The 16,352-nt window shown below is 43.1% G+C and overlaps 1 protein-coding gene across 1 annotated transcript in view; it reads left to right on the top strand.

Moving 5' to 3' along the window:
* Positions 1–16,352, top strand: part of ACACB (acetyl-CoA carboxylase beta) — an 86,997-nt gene that overhangs the window by 21,340 nt on the left and 49,305 nt on the right. Inside the window, exons 4-15 of the mRNA XM_025040072.1 lie at positions 1,902–2,011; positions 2,224–2,305; positions 3,529–3,627; positions 4,631–4,740; positions 4,844–4,954; positions 7,765–7,974; positions 8,269–8,439; positions 10,089–10,250; positions 11,641–11,804; positions 13,676–13,826; positions 13,916–14,019; positions 15,101–15,182. Of these exons, the coding sequence (XP_024895840.1) occupies positions 1,902–2,011; positions 2,224–2,305; positions 3,529–3,627; positions 4,631–4,740; positions 4,844–4,954; positions 7,765–7,974; positions 8,269–8,439; positions 10,089–10,250; positions 11,641–11,804; positions 13,676–13,826; positions 13,916–14,019; positions 15,101–15,182 (1,556 nt within the window). The remainder of the gene's footprint in view (positions 1–1,901; positions 2,012–2,223; positions 2,306–3,528; positions 3,628–4,630; positions 4,741–4,843; positions 4,955–7,764; positions 7,975–8,268; positions 8,440–10,088; positions 10,251–11,640; positions 11,805–13,675; positions 13,827–13,915; positions 14,020–15,100; positions 15,183–16,352) is intronic.

Raw genomic sequence — 16,352 nt, 5'->3', positions numbered from 1 at the left:
CCCTTCCCCTACCACCCCATCATGTTCCTTCCTTACCTGTCCTCACCTGCACTCCACCTGGGAAAATCCATTCTGGACCCCCAACAGAGCCCCAGGGTACCTCTCATGAGCCCACATTTATTTGCCCTTTCTTCTTTATTTAATTAAAATGTCTGCTGATGACAAGAATGACCTAAGTGCCTTATAAAAATGCAGATGGTTAACATGCAAAGCAGAAATCCCATCTTTGAGAAATGTCTGCATTACCACAGATATGTGTGTCTAGTCCTCCAGATGTTTTTCTCTTGCAGATATATGTACTGCATTTCAGTTATTTGTTCATTTTTCTGTTCACTTACCCTCTTTATTAGCCTAGACCATTCTATAAATAAATATTGGACAATTGCTGCTTTTCCTGAACAATCTTATCTCTTTACAGACACTTCTCCACAGAGAAGCCAAACTGATTTTTTAAAAACACAGCTCAGGTCCCATCAGCCCTTTCTTAAACGCTTCAGAGGTTGCAGTGCTGTTCCCAGCACCACCAACCTCAGCCCCATCCCCTAAACCTCCCCTACCCGCACCCCAACCTCCTTGGGCACAGGCCCTGGGCTCTGCCCTACATAGGTGCAGCTAACTCACAATGAACAGTGAGGATAGGTTTGATTTTTAGCATCTCACTCATCTCTGGCGCTGACCACAGTCTGTAGTTATTGTATTTGTTTTCTTGTTTATCTTCTCCAACATTAGAGTAAACCTCTGTGAGGAGAAAGTGCTTATCTGACTTCTTACTTTATAATCTCTGGGATCTTCCCAGTGTGTGTTCATTCGTTCATTCATTTGTTCGTTCTTTCTTTCGTTTTTTTTTTTATTCATCAACATGCGTTTATTGGGCATCTTGGGAGCACCAGGCCATGTGCTGTGTGCTGGCTGGCAGCCCCAATCTCCAGCTTTAATGAATGCAGGGAGCTGAGCTAGCCCTGGGGCGGATCATGGGGGAGGCTGAGGTGGGCATATTTATTGGCACATGTGGCCGATTTCACAGACCTGGAGGAGTAGATGGACATTCTCTTGGTTACTTGGCTGCGCTGCTGGGTCTTGGCCCTTACAGGCCGACTAGCTAGGGGAGTGACTAGCAGAATGTGCAGGCTGCAAAGGAGGGCTCACAGCACGGGGTGGAGGCGGAAGAGAGGTCCCCATCACCAAAGATTTTTTTTTAGGACGTATTTCTCCAAATGGAATTTGTGGCTTAAAACATTGCATTGTATTCAGCTTCAAAAAGGAAAGAATTGATGTCCCATGCTACAATATGGGCAAACTTTAGGACATTATGCTATGTAAAATAAGCCAGTCACAAAAAGACAAATACTGTCTGATTCCATTTATATGAGGTCCACAGAGTGGTCAAAACCATAGAGACAGAAAGGTGGCTGCTGGGGCGGGGGAGGGGGAAAGGGGAGTTGTTGCTTCATGGGTACAGAGTTTCAAATTTGTGAAAAATTTCTGGAAATCTGTTTCACAACAATGTGAATATACTTGTCACTTCTGAACTGGACACTCAGAAAATGAGTAAGATGGTAAATTTTATGTTATGCTATTTTTATCACGATGAAAAATAAGCATTGAATTGTCTAACGGCTAAACAATATAAACTTTAAAGAGGAATAAAAATACCCACTATCCTGATAGCTCGCTTCCTTCTTTTTTGTTCTCTTCCAGGCCTGGTCCAGGCATGCATATATTTTTACATAATTAAAGTCATATTCAGTTTTCTTCTAATTATCACACACATTTGTCCATTGTTGCCCTAGAATTGTCACGGTTGTCCTTTCAATGGCCATATGCAGTCATGTCTTACAGATTTTCTACAACTAACTCCATCTCTCTGTTGTTCATTCCTTTTCTCTCCTGTTTAATTCCAGAGTATATCAAGATGGCAGATCAGTACGTCCCTGTCCCAGGAGGGCCCAACAACAACAATTATGCCAACGTGGAGCTGATTGTGGACATTGCCAAGAGAATCCCCGTGCAGGCAAGTCGGATGGGGCACCCCAGTCTGCCCACAGCGGGTGATGCCCTGAGCTCAGGAGCAGCTCAGTTCCGCAATTCGGAAGGGGCAGAGAAGCCAGGTCCTGTGAGACTCTGAATTCCAAGACTGATGTGACCTGGCAAAGAGCTTTCGGTGTGTGATGGGAGGCAGGTTCTTGAAGGAAGATCTTTGTTCATGACTCTTTGTGTTTGCAGGCGGTGTGGGCTGGCTGGGGCCATGCTTCTGAAAACCCCAAACTTCCGGAGCTCCTGTGCAAGTACAAGATTGCTTTCTTAGGTAGAGTGTGTCTCCATCAGATACATGGGAATTGGGACATTGATGTAACAATACTCTGCTGGGTCAGATTGTCTTTCTGTAAGGTGGGGGTCACCTCAATATTTCCACTCACAAATTCATGGTCAGGAATAAGTGAGTCTATGGATAGGAGGTCACCTGGGTAGGTCAGCCAGCCCAGAGAAATAGGAGCCATTATAATGGTTACCACAGTGGAATAATGCTGGGACAAGCAGACTTCTGCTAGTTCCTGTTGGTACCGAGTGAGGTACCAGCCACGTCCAGAGTTATCACTAGGTTTAAAGGTCACATTTCTGATGAGGTCACAGCTTTCCTTCGGAATGCCCTCACCCCTTGGGACCAGAGCCCCTCATCTTTACTACTTATTAGATAAAGGATACTTATTATCTGTGACATCTGTTTGTTTCAAGATTTGAACTTGTATTTGTAAACTTTGTGCAATTATATTATCTGACTTCCTTTCATGGTTTAGGGGAATTATCATCCATAATAAATCCTTACCATTGAGCCTATAACACAGACTTTTGTATGAAGCAGCTCAGTTCAATCAACACCTGATATACCAAGGGTCGGTCTGGTGACCTTTACTAGCTGATATTTTTTCTGTCCATGGTCTTCGATTGCCTGTCACACAGGACTCTTTTATCCTTCAGTTTTAGCTCCTCTGGAAGTTGATGGTCCAGCCCACAAGGGGGCAAACTACAGCCCACGGGCCAAATCTAGCCTACTGCCTGCTTTTGTAAATAAAGTTTTATTGAAACATGGCCCTGCTCATTCATTTATGTATTGTATATGGCTGCTTTTGCCCAACACTGGCAAAGTTTAATATTTGTGACAGAGAGACCAGCAGGTCTACAAAGCTGAAAATATTTCCTGTGTGGCTCATTATAGGAAAAATTTGCCCACCATGATCTAGTTTTTTGAGATGCTAGCTTGCCCCCTTGGTTTAATTTTTTGCCTTCCCCTGCAAAGTGAATTTTGCATATGCTGTACAGCTTAGGTTATAAGTCAGACCAGGTTTAAAATCTACATGTGTTGAAAGTTGACTGATGAAGTAGCAGACTTAACAGATTTTTTTTTTCCTGACCTGATGGTAAACTTGAGAGCTGGGACCTGAATACTTTTCTTTCACTTGGTTGGCACTCAGCTGCGAGGGTCTTGTGGCTGACTTGATTCTGACTTCTCCCTTGTCCCTGATTCCTCAGGCCCTCCCAGTGAGGCCATGTGGGCCCTGGGAGATAAGATCGCCTCTACCATCGTGGCCCAGACGCTGCAGATTCCCACACTGCCCTGGAGTGGAAGTGGTAAGGGGCCACAAGCTTTACTTTGGGGGTCTACTTGGCTCAGTCTTGCTAATGTGAGCAGAGGTGGGGTGACGGGAATACGCTTTTTATTTATTCTTTCATTTAAAAATTTTAAGTTAGATTAAACAAGCGGTACAATTTCATAGTAGATAACTTAGAAAATATGAGAAGTACAAAAAAGAAATAGAAACCATCCATAATCCTATGACCCGGTGTTGAACTTTGTTGTATTTTAGGCTGTCTACCTTTCTTGCCTTTTTTAAATGCACATCCTTTAAAAAACCAGAGATCTTATATTTACTGGTTTGGGACTTGTTTCTCACTAATCTTTCTATGTCAATAAATATACTTTCCAACATTTAAAATGCCTGCAAAAAATTATACTATACAGATGTACCATGATTTATTTAACAGTCCTCTCTAGCCGTACATTTAGGTTGTTTCCAGTTTTTTTGTTGTTGTTTTAATTTAAGAAATGTTAAAAGTAATGGAGGCTTGATCATCTAGTAGCTAAATCTCTATGTGCGTTTTAAGCATTTCCTTGTGATAAATTCCTCTAAGTGGAATTTCTAGGCTATATTAAAAAATAAACAGAAAAAGTCTCAGGAGTTTCCTATTCAATTTGATTTTTTTCCTCTAAAGATTAAATTTTAAATTTGGAATGGAAAGTTTGTTTTTGTTTTTTAATCTTCACAGTATTAGAACGTAATGATTTGTATATAAATTACTCCATAGGGGAGATTTGGGATATTTTTGGATTTAGTTTAGTATGGTCGGTCTTATAGACTCAATCCGAATTTCTTAAGCTTGATTTCCCATTCAGAGTTGAATCAGTCCTTAAGAAAATTATAAGCTCTTAATTAAAGCTAAAGGGTCGTGTCTGCATTCTGTTGGTCTAGAGGCCAGGTCTGGAGTGGCTTTGGTGCGGAGACGCCCTGTGATTTCTGTGTTGTGTGTGTCTCCGCCGCCCTTGGAGGATTCAGCTTTCTTTGTGCCTTTCCAGGTCTGACAGTGAAGTGGGAAAAAGATGGTCTGCAGCAGGAAAAAACAATCAGTGTCCCAGAAGACATTTACAACCAGGGTTGTGTGAAAGACGTAGATGAAGGCTTGGAGGTAAACGCAGAGCCTGTGGGTATCAAGGTGCCAGAACCTTCCCACTGTCCTAGTAGCAGTGGAAACTAATCTCTAAAGAGGTCTGTTTGTCCTTTGTCCCCAGGCAGCAGAAAAAATTGGTTTTCCATTGATGATCAAAGCTTCTGAAGGCGGTGGAGGGAAAGGAATCCGAAAAGTGGAGAGTGCTGAGGACTTCCCAGTCCTCTTCAGACAAGTGAGCTGTCCTTGCTGCGTATTTTTTCACTTATATTTAGAAATTGTCTTTATTCAGTTGTTAGCCACCAGATTATTTCCATTAGTGTTATTCTGTCACAATTGAGAGGATATTTGTGGGAGCTGGAATATTGCTGTGCTGTTTCGAAGCAAATGTGTACATTTCACTCGCAGAAGTCCATGGTTTGTGTTGATCGGTGTACCATTCATTTCCTTAGATGTTCAGGTCTGTGAATCAGGGTGTCTGTAAATAGTTTCAGAGATACAGGGTCAGAACATCTGTGACTATATTTGTCTATTGAGAGATGGGATATTTTGTAAATTTTAGTAGTCTTGATATTTTTAATGTTTCTAGATGATTGGTTTTTATCGTAGGAACTATACAGTTGACCCTTGAACAACACAGGTTTGAACTGCATGGGTCCACTTATACATGGATTTTTTTCAATAAATATATTTAAACAATTTTTAGAGATTTGCAATAATTTGAAAAAAACTCATGGAAGAACTGCATACCCTAGAAATATTGAAAAAAATTAAGAAAAAGGTTGTATGTCATGAATGCATAAAATATATGTAGATACGAGCCTATTTTATCATTTACTACCATAAAATATACAAATCCGTGTGTTAATCGAGTGTTTATGTTATTGGTAAGGCTTCCAGCCAATAGTAAGCTATTGCTAGTTAGGTTTTTGGAGGAGTCGAAAGTTACAGGCAGATTCTTGACTGCCTGGGAGGTCAGTCAGTGCCCGTACCCCCGAGTTGTTCAAGTGTCAACTGTAGTTTGTATGTTTACTTATTTGTAGCTGGTTTTCTACTTTTAAAACATTATGCCTATTATTGGCAATGTTTAAAAAAATATGCTGACAATCTTCTCATTCTTAACCCAACTATTTTAATATTTCTAGGTTTTCTTCTAGACCTTGTTCATGGGTATATTTTAAAGAGGCATACTCGGTCTACACAATATTTTGTTCTACATTTTAAAAATTCTAAATTGTAGATCGTGAACATTTTTATTTTTGCCATGTTGTTCTAGTTCTTAACGATGATTTTGATGATTGCACAGTGTTCCCTATGTGGCCATAGTCTCATTTATCAAACTTCCTTTTTAAATGTTCAGCTTGTTTCCATTTTCATTATTTTCATTAGAGCAGAATAATTCTGCTATAGTATAACATGGCACTTAATACTTAGCTTTTTTCTCCTCTTTTGAATTACTTTCTTGAGTAAACACCATGGGGAGAGAAGGACTTTGTTAAATGGCATGCACTTTACATGTACTTATTAGTAAATTGCTTTCTAAAAATTTACCAATTATATAGCCGTGGGCAATATGTGAGTGTCATATGAAGTAGTAGTTTTACTACCATGTGCCTCTTTTGGGGTATTTTGGGTGAAGAATTTATATTTTCAGGAAGGTTGCAGCAGTAGTACAGAGCTCCCATCTCCCTTTCGCCTAGTTTCTGCCATTATTAACATCTTCTGTAACTATGCCATGTTTGTCACAGTTCAGAGATTAACAATGATACGTTTATGTTAAGGAAACTCCAGGCGTGATCCAGGTCTCACCATTACATTTAGGGGTTGTACAGAATTTAAAGCTTTTCTTTGTTTCTTTTTTCAAAATAGACTTTACTTTTTAGAGCACTTTCTAATTCACGGTAGAAGTGAGCCAAAAGCACAGTAGGTCTTCAAATAACATAGTTTCCTTCAACAGTGTTTCATTTGATTATAAGGTTGATGAGATGCTGTAAGAACTGAACTCTTGTTTATGTCTGTCAGCCTATGATAAAACCGGTTTTGTTATGTGTCATTTTGCTTAAAGTCATAGAACCTATTGATGGTGTTAAGTGGTGGGACTTCATGTAGAGTTCCCTTGCACCCCTGCCCCCACACATGCACGACCTCCCACAGGCTTTTCTCTTTTAATTGTATGAGTGTAATATAAACATGTTCTTCGTGTGAAAATTCAGATACTTCAGTGATATGTTAACAATAGAAAAAGGAAAATTTCTTTTTTACCATCACCTTCCAACACCTCCCCCCTTTTCAGATGGAAGCACCATTAGCAGTTGGGTTTCTCACCAGCATTTTTACTTTATATTCTTTTATATAGACATTTATGCAGTTTGGTTTTACTATTTTTCACTTAAGTGGGGTCATCTCATATGTAATTGTAACCTGTGTTTTAAAAATATTTGTCTTAGAAATCATTCCATGTGAACACTTGTTTTTATGTCATCTTTCTTTAAGAATCTCTAGATGACATCCTTATAAGACATCCCTATAATGCATATCAGCCATTAAAAGGATGAAGTCAGTCATAGGTTCTACCGTGGAGAGCTGGCTGAGTAAGTTCACTGAGCAGGAGGAAAAGAAAGCTACAGAGTACTGTGCTTTGGTCCTGTTTTTGTTTAAAGAAACATTCTGTGTGTGTGTTACTGAATGTTTAGCAGAAAACCAGTTTGTACACCCAACTCTTAATAGCACATTAACTCTTAACTAGTTACCTCTCAACTACCGTCACTCTTTAACAGTACTGTAAACTCTTAACCAGTTTGTAACCAATTCTTAACAGCACATTATCTTTAGGCAGTGGGATTGTGGGGAAATTTTACCTTCTACGTTATATATTTTCACAATGCTGGATTTAAAACAACAGTGAGAATGTAATGTCTTTAAGAGAGGTGAAACAAAACTAAAAGATCGTGGATGTCACTGCCATCATTTCTCACTCTTTGGAGAACTTCCTATTCCAGCCCTGGCTGCCCAGGGACGAGCCAGCCACTCTGCCTTCCCCACCAGGTGCAGAGTGAGATCCCGGGCTCCCCCATCTTTCTCATGAAGCTGGCCCAGCGCGCCCGTCACCTGGAGGTCCAGATCCTCGCAGACCAGTATGGGAACGCCGTGTCCCTGTTTGGGCGAGACTGCTCCATCCAGCGGCGACATCAGAAAATCATCGAGGAGGCACCTGCCACCATTGCTAAACCTGCTGTGTTCGAGTTCATGGAGCAGGTGGGCTCTGCAAGCCAGGGGGCAGGGGAAGTTTCAGGGGAAGCCGTGTCAGCTCAAAGTCGGCAAGAGCTCCCCATCATCCGTGTCGCCAGAGTTGGGTGGGTGCCCAAGACGGGACTGGGGGCCCATCATGGAGATGGTTCCAGCCTGGCATGGGTTTATTGGAGAATGATCTGTGCGGTCCCAAAGTAATCGACACATAGCAGGTCTCCATTTGATGGGGAAACTAATAAACCACCATTAAAACTACTTGAGAAAACCACTGGAAACCCCTTGGTCTCTGTTTCTTTGCAGTGTGCTGTCCTCTTGGCCAAGACGGTGGGCTACGTGAGCGCAGGCACAGTTGAATATCTCTACAGCCAGGATGGCAGCTTCCACTTCTTGGAGCTGAATCCCCGCCTGCAGGTGGAACACCCCTGCACAGAAATGATCGCTGATGTGAATCTGCCGGCTGCCCAGCTACAGGTGAGGGAACGAGCCCTGAGCCCTGGGTCTTCTGCCCAGGGCGGGGTCCCTGGTCCTACCCCGATGAGACCTTTATGCTCCTCTTGGCTGGCTGTCTCTGAGGAATGACTGTTGTAATACGTTAGTAGCACTGAGAGCCACACAGGCTAAGAAACTTCTGTGATGTGGTTTCTCACCTTTACCATGTAATCCTTTGAGAAACTGGAAAAAGCCACAGACTTTCTCCCTGGTAAAATATATTTTATACAATTTCAGGGCATTCGTGGACCCCTGATACTCATTCATAGACCCAGAGAAGTATTTATCAACCTTTTTTTTTTTTTTAATTATCACCTTTCCCCTAAGGAGCCTTTTTAGACATTTTTTCCCCCTAATTCCTCCCCTATTTGTTTGGGTATTGTCGATATATCTGTGCTTTTATACATACAAAGAGTAAGATTTTTTTCACTCCCAAGAGCAAGTGTTTGCCTGCTTGGGGCAAGTGTCACCCCCATTGAGAACTTGTGACCCAGGGGTAGGAACTCTTGCATTAATAGGAACTCAGTTTTGTTGTTGTTGTTGTTTGCTTTCTTCCTCCACCAGAATTTATATTATTCTTTTCTTAGTTTGAAATATTTTAGAAAAGTTGCAAGGATAATACAAGTTAATATCGTACCCTATGCTTACATATACCAATTGTTAGCATCTCGCTATATTTGCCTTCTCTTTACTTGTGTGTATAGTGTTGTTTTTTTTTTTTTGGCTCAATCTATTGAGAGATGTTTTGACTTGTCATGCCACTTTGCTTCTAAATACTTCAGTGTAAGGACCTCCTGAGAACAAGGGCATTTTGTTATAATAATACCGCAATAAAATTATCACACTTGGGAAATAGAGCATTGAAGCCACCACATATCTATCTACTATTACTGCCCACATTAAAATTTTTCCTGTTGTCCCAATAAGTTTCCAAATTTGTAGTTGTTTTTTGCTTGTTTTTTTTTTTTTTAAATCTAAGATCCAATCAAGGACCACACATTACAATTCATTGTCATTTTTCATTTGTCTCTAATCTTAGTCTTCGTTTTTCATTCTTGACATTGACATTTATGAAGAGTTCAGGCAGAATATCCCTCAATTTGGATTGGTCTGATTGTTTCTTCCTGGTTAAAATCTCTTAAACATTTTGGCGGGGGATTCCACAAGTGTTGTTGTGTCCCTTGTGAGTTCATATCACAAGACACAGCATGTTAAATATGATCATGTGGCTAAGCTAGTGTCCGTAACTGTCTGGTTTTTACTCATTCTTCTAGCCCAACTTTCCCTGAATCCTTCACAAAACCTGTAATTCTGCCAGTGGACACCTTTCCTTCTCACCTTCTGTAGCACTAAAATTTGTAAATCTTATCTGACGCGCATATTTTCTTGTCATATGATTTTGTTTTACGAATGTCACCTCTTCATTGACACTATTGCAGAGTCAAGATTTTTGTCTTTTTCTTTCTTTGTCTCTCCTGCCACCACATAGCAGCGTTGTGTGCACATGAGGTTCTCAGTATATCTGAACTCATTCACTGCACCTCTTCCATTGCATCTAGCACTGTGCTCGGTGTTTGGGAGCCAGAGGTCTCATGGGACTGACAGTCGTGGGATGTATTTTTTGATTTCAGATTGCCATGGGTGTGCCACTGCACCGGCTGAAGGATATCCGACTTTTGTACGGAGAGTCGCCATGGGGGGTGACGCCTATTTCTTTTGAAACTCCTTCCCACCCTCCGCTCGTCCGAGGCCACGTCATTGCAGCCAGAATCACCAGTGAAAACCCAGATGAGGCAAGTTGTGGGGAGGGCTCTGTGTTTCCGCCATCTCCAATTTCCCCATGTGAGACAGACCCCCAGGCTAAGACTCCCAGGCTTCTCATTTTACGGAAGGGGAAACTGAGGTGTGGGAAGGGACAAATCATGGTTTATTGACACACAGTGTGGGCCAGGCACTGGGCAGATCCCTTCATACATCTCATTGCTCGCTTACATGACACTGCTGCCGCTGGGCACTATTCTTGCCACATTCCAGCTCAAGAGATTGGGGAAACTTGCCTAACGCCTCAAGCTTAGGACCTGCTGAGGCCATGGCCAACCCCCATCATGGACTCTAAAGGCCACGTCCATCTTTGGATCAAACAGCCAGGCTAGAGCCTGGGTCCTTGGATTTCTGGTCCTGTGAATTTTTGCTGCACCATCAATGCAATCTGGTCCAATGTAAGGAGTCTGTCTGTGACTTGTTCTTATTTGTGCCTTAAAAAAATTAACCAGTTGGCATCTATCACAGTTTAGATGCTTACTGATGGTCGATTGTCACATCATCTCCATAGTCTATCACAACCTGTTTCATGATTACATTCAAGAAACGTGGAGTAAGAGGTTTGTTTTTCCTCTCTCCCTTTTAACTAAAGAATATTAAGCTATGGCAGCTGTGTTAGTTTGGGATCTTTGGCTGCAAGCAAACAACCAGCTCCGGTGGTAGACAGCAAAATGGGAATTTTTAGGAGGGATGATGGCTTGTTTACGGGTGCCTAGGGGGATGGAGGATCAGACTAGGTGATGGAGTTCCCAGGTACCTAGAACTCTATCTTTTGCCTCCAGGCACCTCTGTCAAAAAGAATGCCTCCATCACTCAGTTCAAGAGCCTTAATCCCAGAGAGTCTGCATCCACCTCCCCAACCCCCACCCCTGCTTACCAAAATTACACTCAGAGTGAGACAGGCTACAGGTGAGGGAATTAGATGTGTTAGCATCAGCAAGGCTAACAGTGGGTTTCTTTATATGCTGCAATTTTCATAATTCAAAATTGGAAATCCAGTCCTTTTTAATTTTTTTATTGTCAACAATGTCAAGAGTATAAAATCAGAATGTACCTTCCCTGGGCTCCATCAATGATCACCATTCACCTATATTGTATCTGTACCTCTTTCCCCCATCCCAACTTGGTTGTTATTTTTTTAATAGTGTTTTTAAAGTAAAAATTACATGCGTTGACGTGCTCACGTGGATACACCCACAGATACATTTACACCCCTAAGGATAAGAAATATCAATGTTTCATTGATCACAATAACCTGTTGGTTGTGGCAGGCATTCTGGGGTTTTCCTAGAATTTAATTCTGTTGAAAATAGGTCTGGAGTAATGATTTCTTCCATTTTGCTTTTTCTGTCTTGGCTCCAGGGGTTTAAGCCGAGCTCTGGAACAGTCCAGGAATTGAATTTTCGCAGCAGCAAGAATGTGTGGGGTTATTTCAGCGTGGCTGCTGCTGGTGGCTTACATGAGTTTGCTGATTCCCAGTTCGGTCACTGTTTCTCTTGGGGAGAGAACCGGGAAGAGGCCATTTCGTCAGTATCTTTTCTCCTTCTCTCTCACCTTCCCTCCCTCCCCTCTTCCTTCCTTCCTGTCTCTACCTTTCTTCCTTTAAAAAACTAAAAGCCTGTCGCTTCAGATACTTTAGCGAGTTAGGAGATCAAGGGAAGTGAATCACAGAGCAAACCCTGTTTTAAATACCTTGTGCTGAATTCAAGAACAAAGTCTACCCTCTTCCTGTGTTTGAGCTCCATGAAGCCTCACCAAGGTCATTACTCCTGAGCTTGTTATAGGTTGAACTTGAAGGAGATCCAAAGAATGTTCACAGTGATTCCAAAAGTTTAAAAGATGCTGAGTACTATAGCTTTTTTCTTTTTTTTTAAAAGGTGTATTGTGGGGTGGGAACTCCTTAATCTAAATCTCATACGTAGTTTCCAGAGAAACCCACATTGACAAAGGGGACCCGGAATTCTGAAACACACCTTACCTTTCTCCTGCCTTGACCTGGGCACAAAAAGGTCAAAACCGTCCACTTTGTCATTCAGCATTCTTGTGTGGGTAGATAACTGTCCTTCAATGTGAGAAATCCTAAAGACATTGTGGATATTTCATTTAAAAAGTATTAAAATCTTTCTGGCTCAAGGCACTTAGCCATGAATTAAATTGAGATTAGTGATTTGATGAGCTGGCCTTCTTTGCCAGCTTTGAATAATTAATTTTAATGATGCTCAGTAAAAAATGGAGACCTTTGGAGCTTAGGGAGCATTTCAGCAAATAAGAATTAATAGGGAGAGGGAGGGAGGTCAGCCGGCCCAGCCCATTCCAAAAGAAATGGCCTGTGGGTTGTCCCATGCTGTGAATCAATGACCGGTAGCAACTTCAACAGGATTCAGAGGGGGAGAAAAAAAATCCAGCTTTTTTTTTTTTTTTTTTTTTTTTTTTTTTCTTTTTTTTTTTTTTTTATTACTGCTGTCAGAGTCCAGTAGGGGGATCAACTGTCCAGGTTTTCCTGGGACTAGGATTTCTCGGTGCTAAAACTGGCAAAGTCCTGAGCAAACTGGGACAAGTTGGTCACCCTGAGTGCAGTGGCTTAACTCTTAGATGCAGGTTCGGCTCCCACAACCGCAGCCTTTTGACACCTTACTTGACTCCATTGCATCTGGACTGGCCATTGCTGTAAAAGCACGCAGGGATGCTGTAAGAGCTCTCCTCTTCCAGAAAGGGACACCTTCTAATGCCTCTTCTTGCTCTGGTATATTTCCTCCAAAACACTCTCTCCATGGCTTCACAGAAAGTGGAGGTTTCAGCCCTTTGGACTGGAGACCCTGTTTGGGGAGAGGCAGTCCCTTTGGGAAACGGGAGATGATTTCCTGCCAAATACATGTGGCTGGTGACTGACTGCCACGCCCTGGGCGGGGTAGCAGAGTTAGCAGTCTGTAAGTGCACCTCGTGCACCTGGGGCAGAACAGCTGTGCAGATGGCCGGTAAGGGGCGGGCAGCACTAGCTCTGGGACACAGGAATTTGAATTTGAATATGTCCAGCGGGGAGAGAGAGGCAGGGTGACTGGCAGTGGTTAATTAAAATTATAATCACTGTAATTAATCACGTTCATAGCAGCTGACTTTTATTGATCAGATTGGGTGCTTTATATTGATTGTCTCAAGGATCTTTAAGCCCCTGTCAGGGTTATTTCCCCATTTTTCAGATGAAGAAACTGAAGCCCAGACAGTTAAGTCACTTGCCCGGGATGACTTAACTAGTAGATGCTGGAGCCGAGATTGGCCCAGGCCACCTGACTCAGGGCCCTCTTCCCGTTTGTGCTGTTCTGCTCTCTGGGAACCTGGCGGGAACTCTTGTTGATTTGTATGTTAATTGGAAAACAATCTGTGTGCCTTTCTCCTCAAGGAACATGGTGGTGGCTTTGAAGGAACTGTCCATCCGAGGTGACTTCAGAACGACTGTGGAATATCTCATTAACCTCCTGGAGACCGAGAGCTTCCAGAACAACGACATCGACACTGGGTGGCTGGATCATCTCATCGCTGAGAAAGTGCAGGTGGGGAGTGTCTCACCTCTGGATTGCAGAGACCCCCCAGCTCCCTGTAGGCTTGGTTGCCATGAATACTGAAGTGCAGTCTTTCCTAGGCCGAGAAGCCAGATATCATGCTTGCGGTGGTGTGCGGAGCCTTGAACGTGGCTGATGCGAAGTTCAGAACCTGCATGACAGATTTCTTACACTCGCTGGAAAGGTAGGGCGCGAGGATAATTCTTTGCCCCTTTTGGGATATGTCTTAGTGGCAAGTAAGTCCAAACATAATTTGGCTGCAAGCACATCAGTCACCAGGTGATTAGTGAGCCCCTCTTACGTGCTAGCTTCTGAAATTCCTCATAGGGACCTGGGCTGCCCTGGAAAAGGTCAGGGGACAGGATTCTCAAGTCCAAGGCAGCAGTCAACATACAGTCATGTGTTTATTCATGTTGATTTGAGTCAGGCATGTCATCACAGGAGTTCAGAGTCAGGTTGTGGATTTGAGAAGCAAAGCAGTTATAGGTCACCTCTACAAATGGGTCTTTCCCAAACCTTCACCTGAATCAGCAGATGCCTAGTGAAAAGGACCAGCATGGCCATGGGCAGGTGCTAAATGTTCGGATGAGCCAGAGTTTCTCAGCCTCAGCACCATTGACATTTTGGGCTGGATAATTTTTTGTTGTGGGACTGTCTTGTTGCAGTGTAGGATGTTTGTAGCATCCCTGGCCCCATTCAGAGTGTCCCCTCTATCCCCGGAATTCATGACAATCAGAGTCCAGGGTGCTGACCATTACACAATGGGGCCTCATGGCAATCAAGTATGTCTCTAGACGTTGCCAATGTCCCAGGGGTAGAGGCAAAAATTGCCCCCGGTCGAGAATCACTGTGCTAGGCAAATGAAAGTATCAAAAAGAAAACAAAGAGATAAAAGTTTTTAGTGCTTACTTCTCATGCTTTTTGAGTGGTAATAGCATCAGTCTGTGAACTGGTTTCTTTCATAAGCAGGCGGCAGGATTCCTACATAGAAGCTTTCAAGAAGAAGCCATTATGAACTTTGGTTCCTGGAAAGCCCTTTTGAAATTTCACATCCTTCAGCAAGAGCAGTTTCCTCAAGTCCTGAGGAATGTCCGCTTCCTTGGGATGATCCATGTTTCTTTTAACCAGATTTAGCTTTCTTAGTACAGCCAGGTGTGTTGGTGTGTAGGCAAGGCAAAGAGCTGGGTGATCTTTTTAAATCCAGGGGAGGGCCATAGAGTTCTGCGACTCCCAAGGCCGACCCTCAGGTCTGTCTTCTCTTTCAGGGGCCAGGTCCTCCCTGCGGATTCCCTCCTGAACACTGTGGATGTGGAATTAATTTACGGAGGCATTAAATACATTCTCAAGGTAAAGGCCTGTGTTTCTTGGATGTCTCCAGCACTCTGAAGACTTGAAGGAGTTTTTATTTTTGTGATGAGCCATCCCTGGAGTGGGTTTCATCATGCTTGGGTCCCAGGATGCCCCATGTAGCCTGTGACCTTCAAACCCGAACACTTCGGTTTGAGAACGCATAGGCTTGAGCAATACGCACAAGGCACAATGGAGTGGTTATTAGTTTCCAGTGGCTTCTGTAACCAAGTACCACAAACTGGTTGCTTCAAATAATGGAAGTGTATTCTTTCAGTTTTGGTGGCCAGAAGTCCAAAATCAAGGTGTCGGCTGGGCCTTGGTCTCCCTGAAGGATCGAGGGGAGTATCTGTTCCCTGGTTTCCTAGCTTCTGGTGGTTGTGGTCAGTCCTCGTCTTTCTTGGCTCACAGACCGCCTCGCCGGTCTCCGCCTCCAACTTCATACGGCTGCCTTCTCTCTGTGTGTGTCTTCACACCATCTTCCTCTGTGTCCGTTTCTCTAGGTCCCTTCTTTAGAAGAACACTAGTCAGACTGCATTTCGGGCCCACCCTGCTCCGGTGTGACCTCAACTAACTACATCTGCAAAGACCCTATTTCCAAATAAGGTCACATTCTGAGGTTCCAGGAAGGACGTGAATTTTGGGGGACACTGTCCAACTCATTACGGAGCATGAGCAGGACCATTGATGAGCTGGCATAGTGCCTGGGTCCATTCCTAAGGACTGCGAGGCTGGCTTTGTCCTGTGCCTCTGAAACAGGAATTAGCATGTGGGATTCTAATCTCCTCCTGTGCCACCTGTGGTGTCTTTGGAGTGTACTCAGGGTTGCTCTCCCCTGGTGGAAGTGTTCAGTTACCTTTCCCATGCCATCCGAGGTCAATTCAGCAGAGAATGACAGTATCTGAGAGGTACAGATGCAGGATGAGGTCCCAGGTCTGAGCTGGGGTGAGCTGCAGGAGGCAAAGTGTCCCCAGGAACTGAGGCCTTCCTGGCATTTCCTAGCCTCACATTCTGGGGAGAGAAAAGAGGATGGAGTTCAAGTCTGCTTCTGAGACAGAATTTTTATTTTCTTTTTTTAATACTGCCAAGCACACATTGAACTTTCAACTTTGGAGATTTTTAGGCCTAGTTCAGCCAAACTCCACGGGACTGTGCTGTAAAACCAAGTGC

Source organism: Pteropus alecto, unplaced genomic scaffold (assembly GCF_000325575.1).
Source record: "Pteropus alecto unplaced genomic scaffold, ASM32557v1 scaffold259, whole genome shotgun sequence".
NCBI lineage: Eukaryota > Metazoa > Chordata > Mammalia > Chiroptera > Pteropodidae > Pteropus > Pteropus alecto.
The sequence above is the reverse complement of the archived record's forward strand: the minus strand, read 5'-3'. Positions and strand labels throughout refer to the sequence as shown.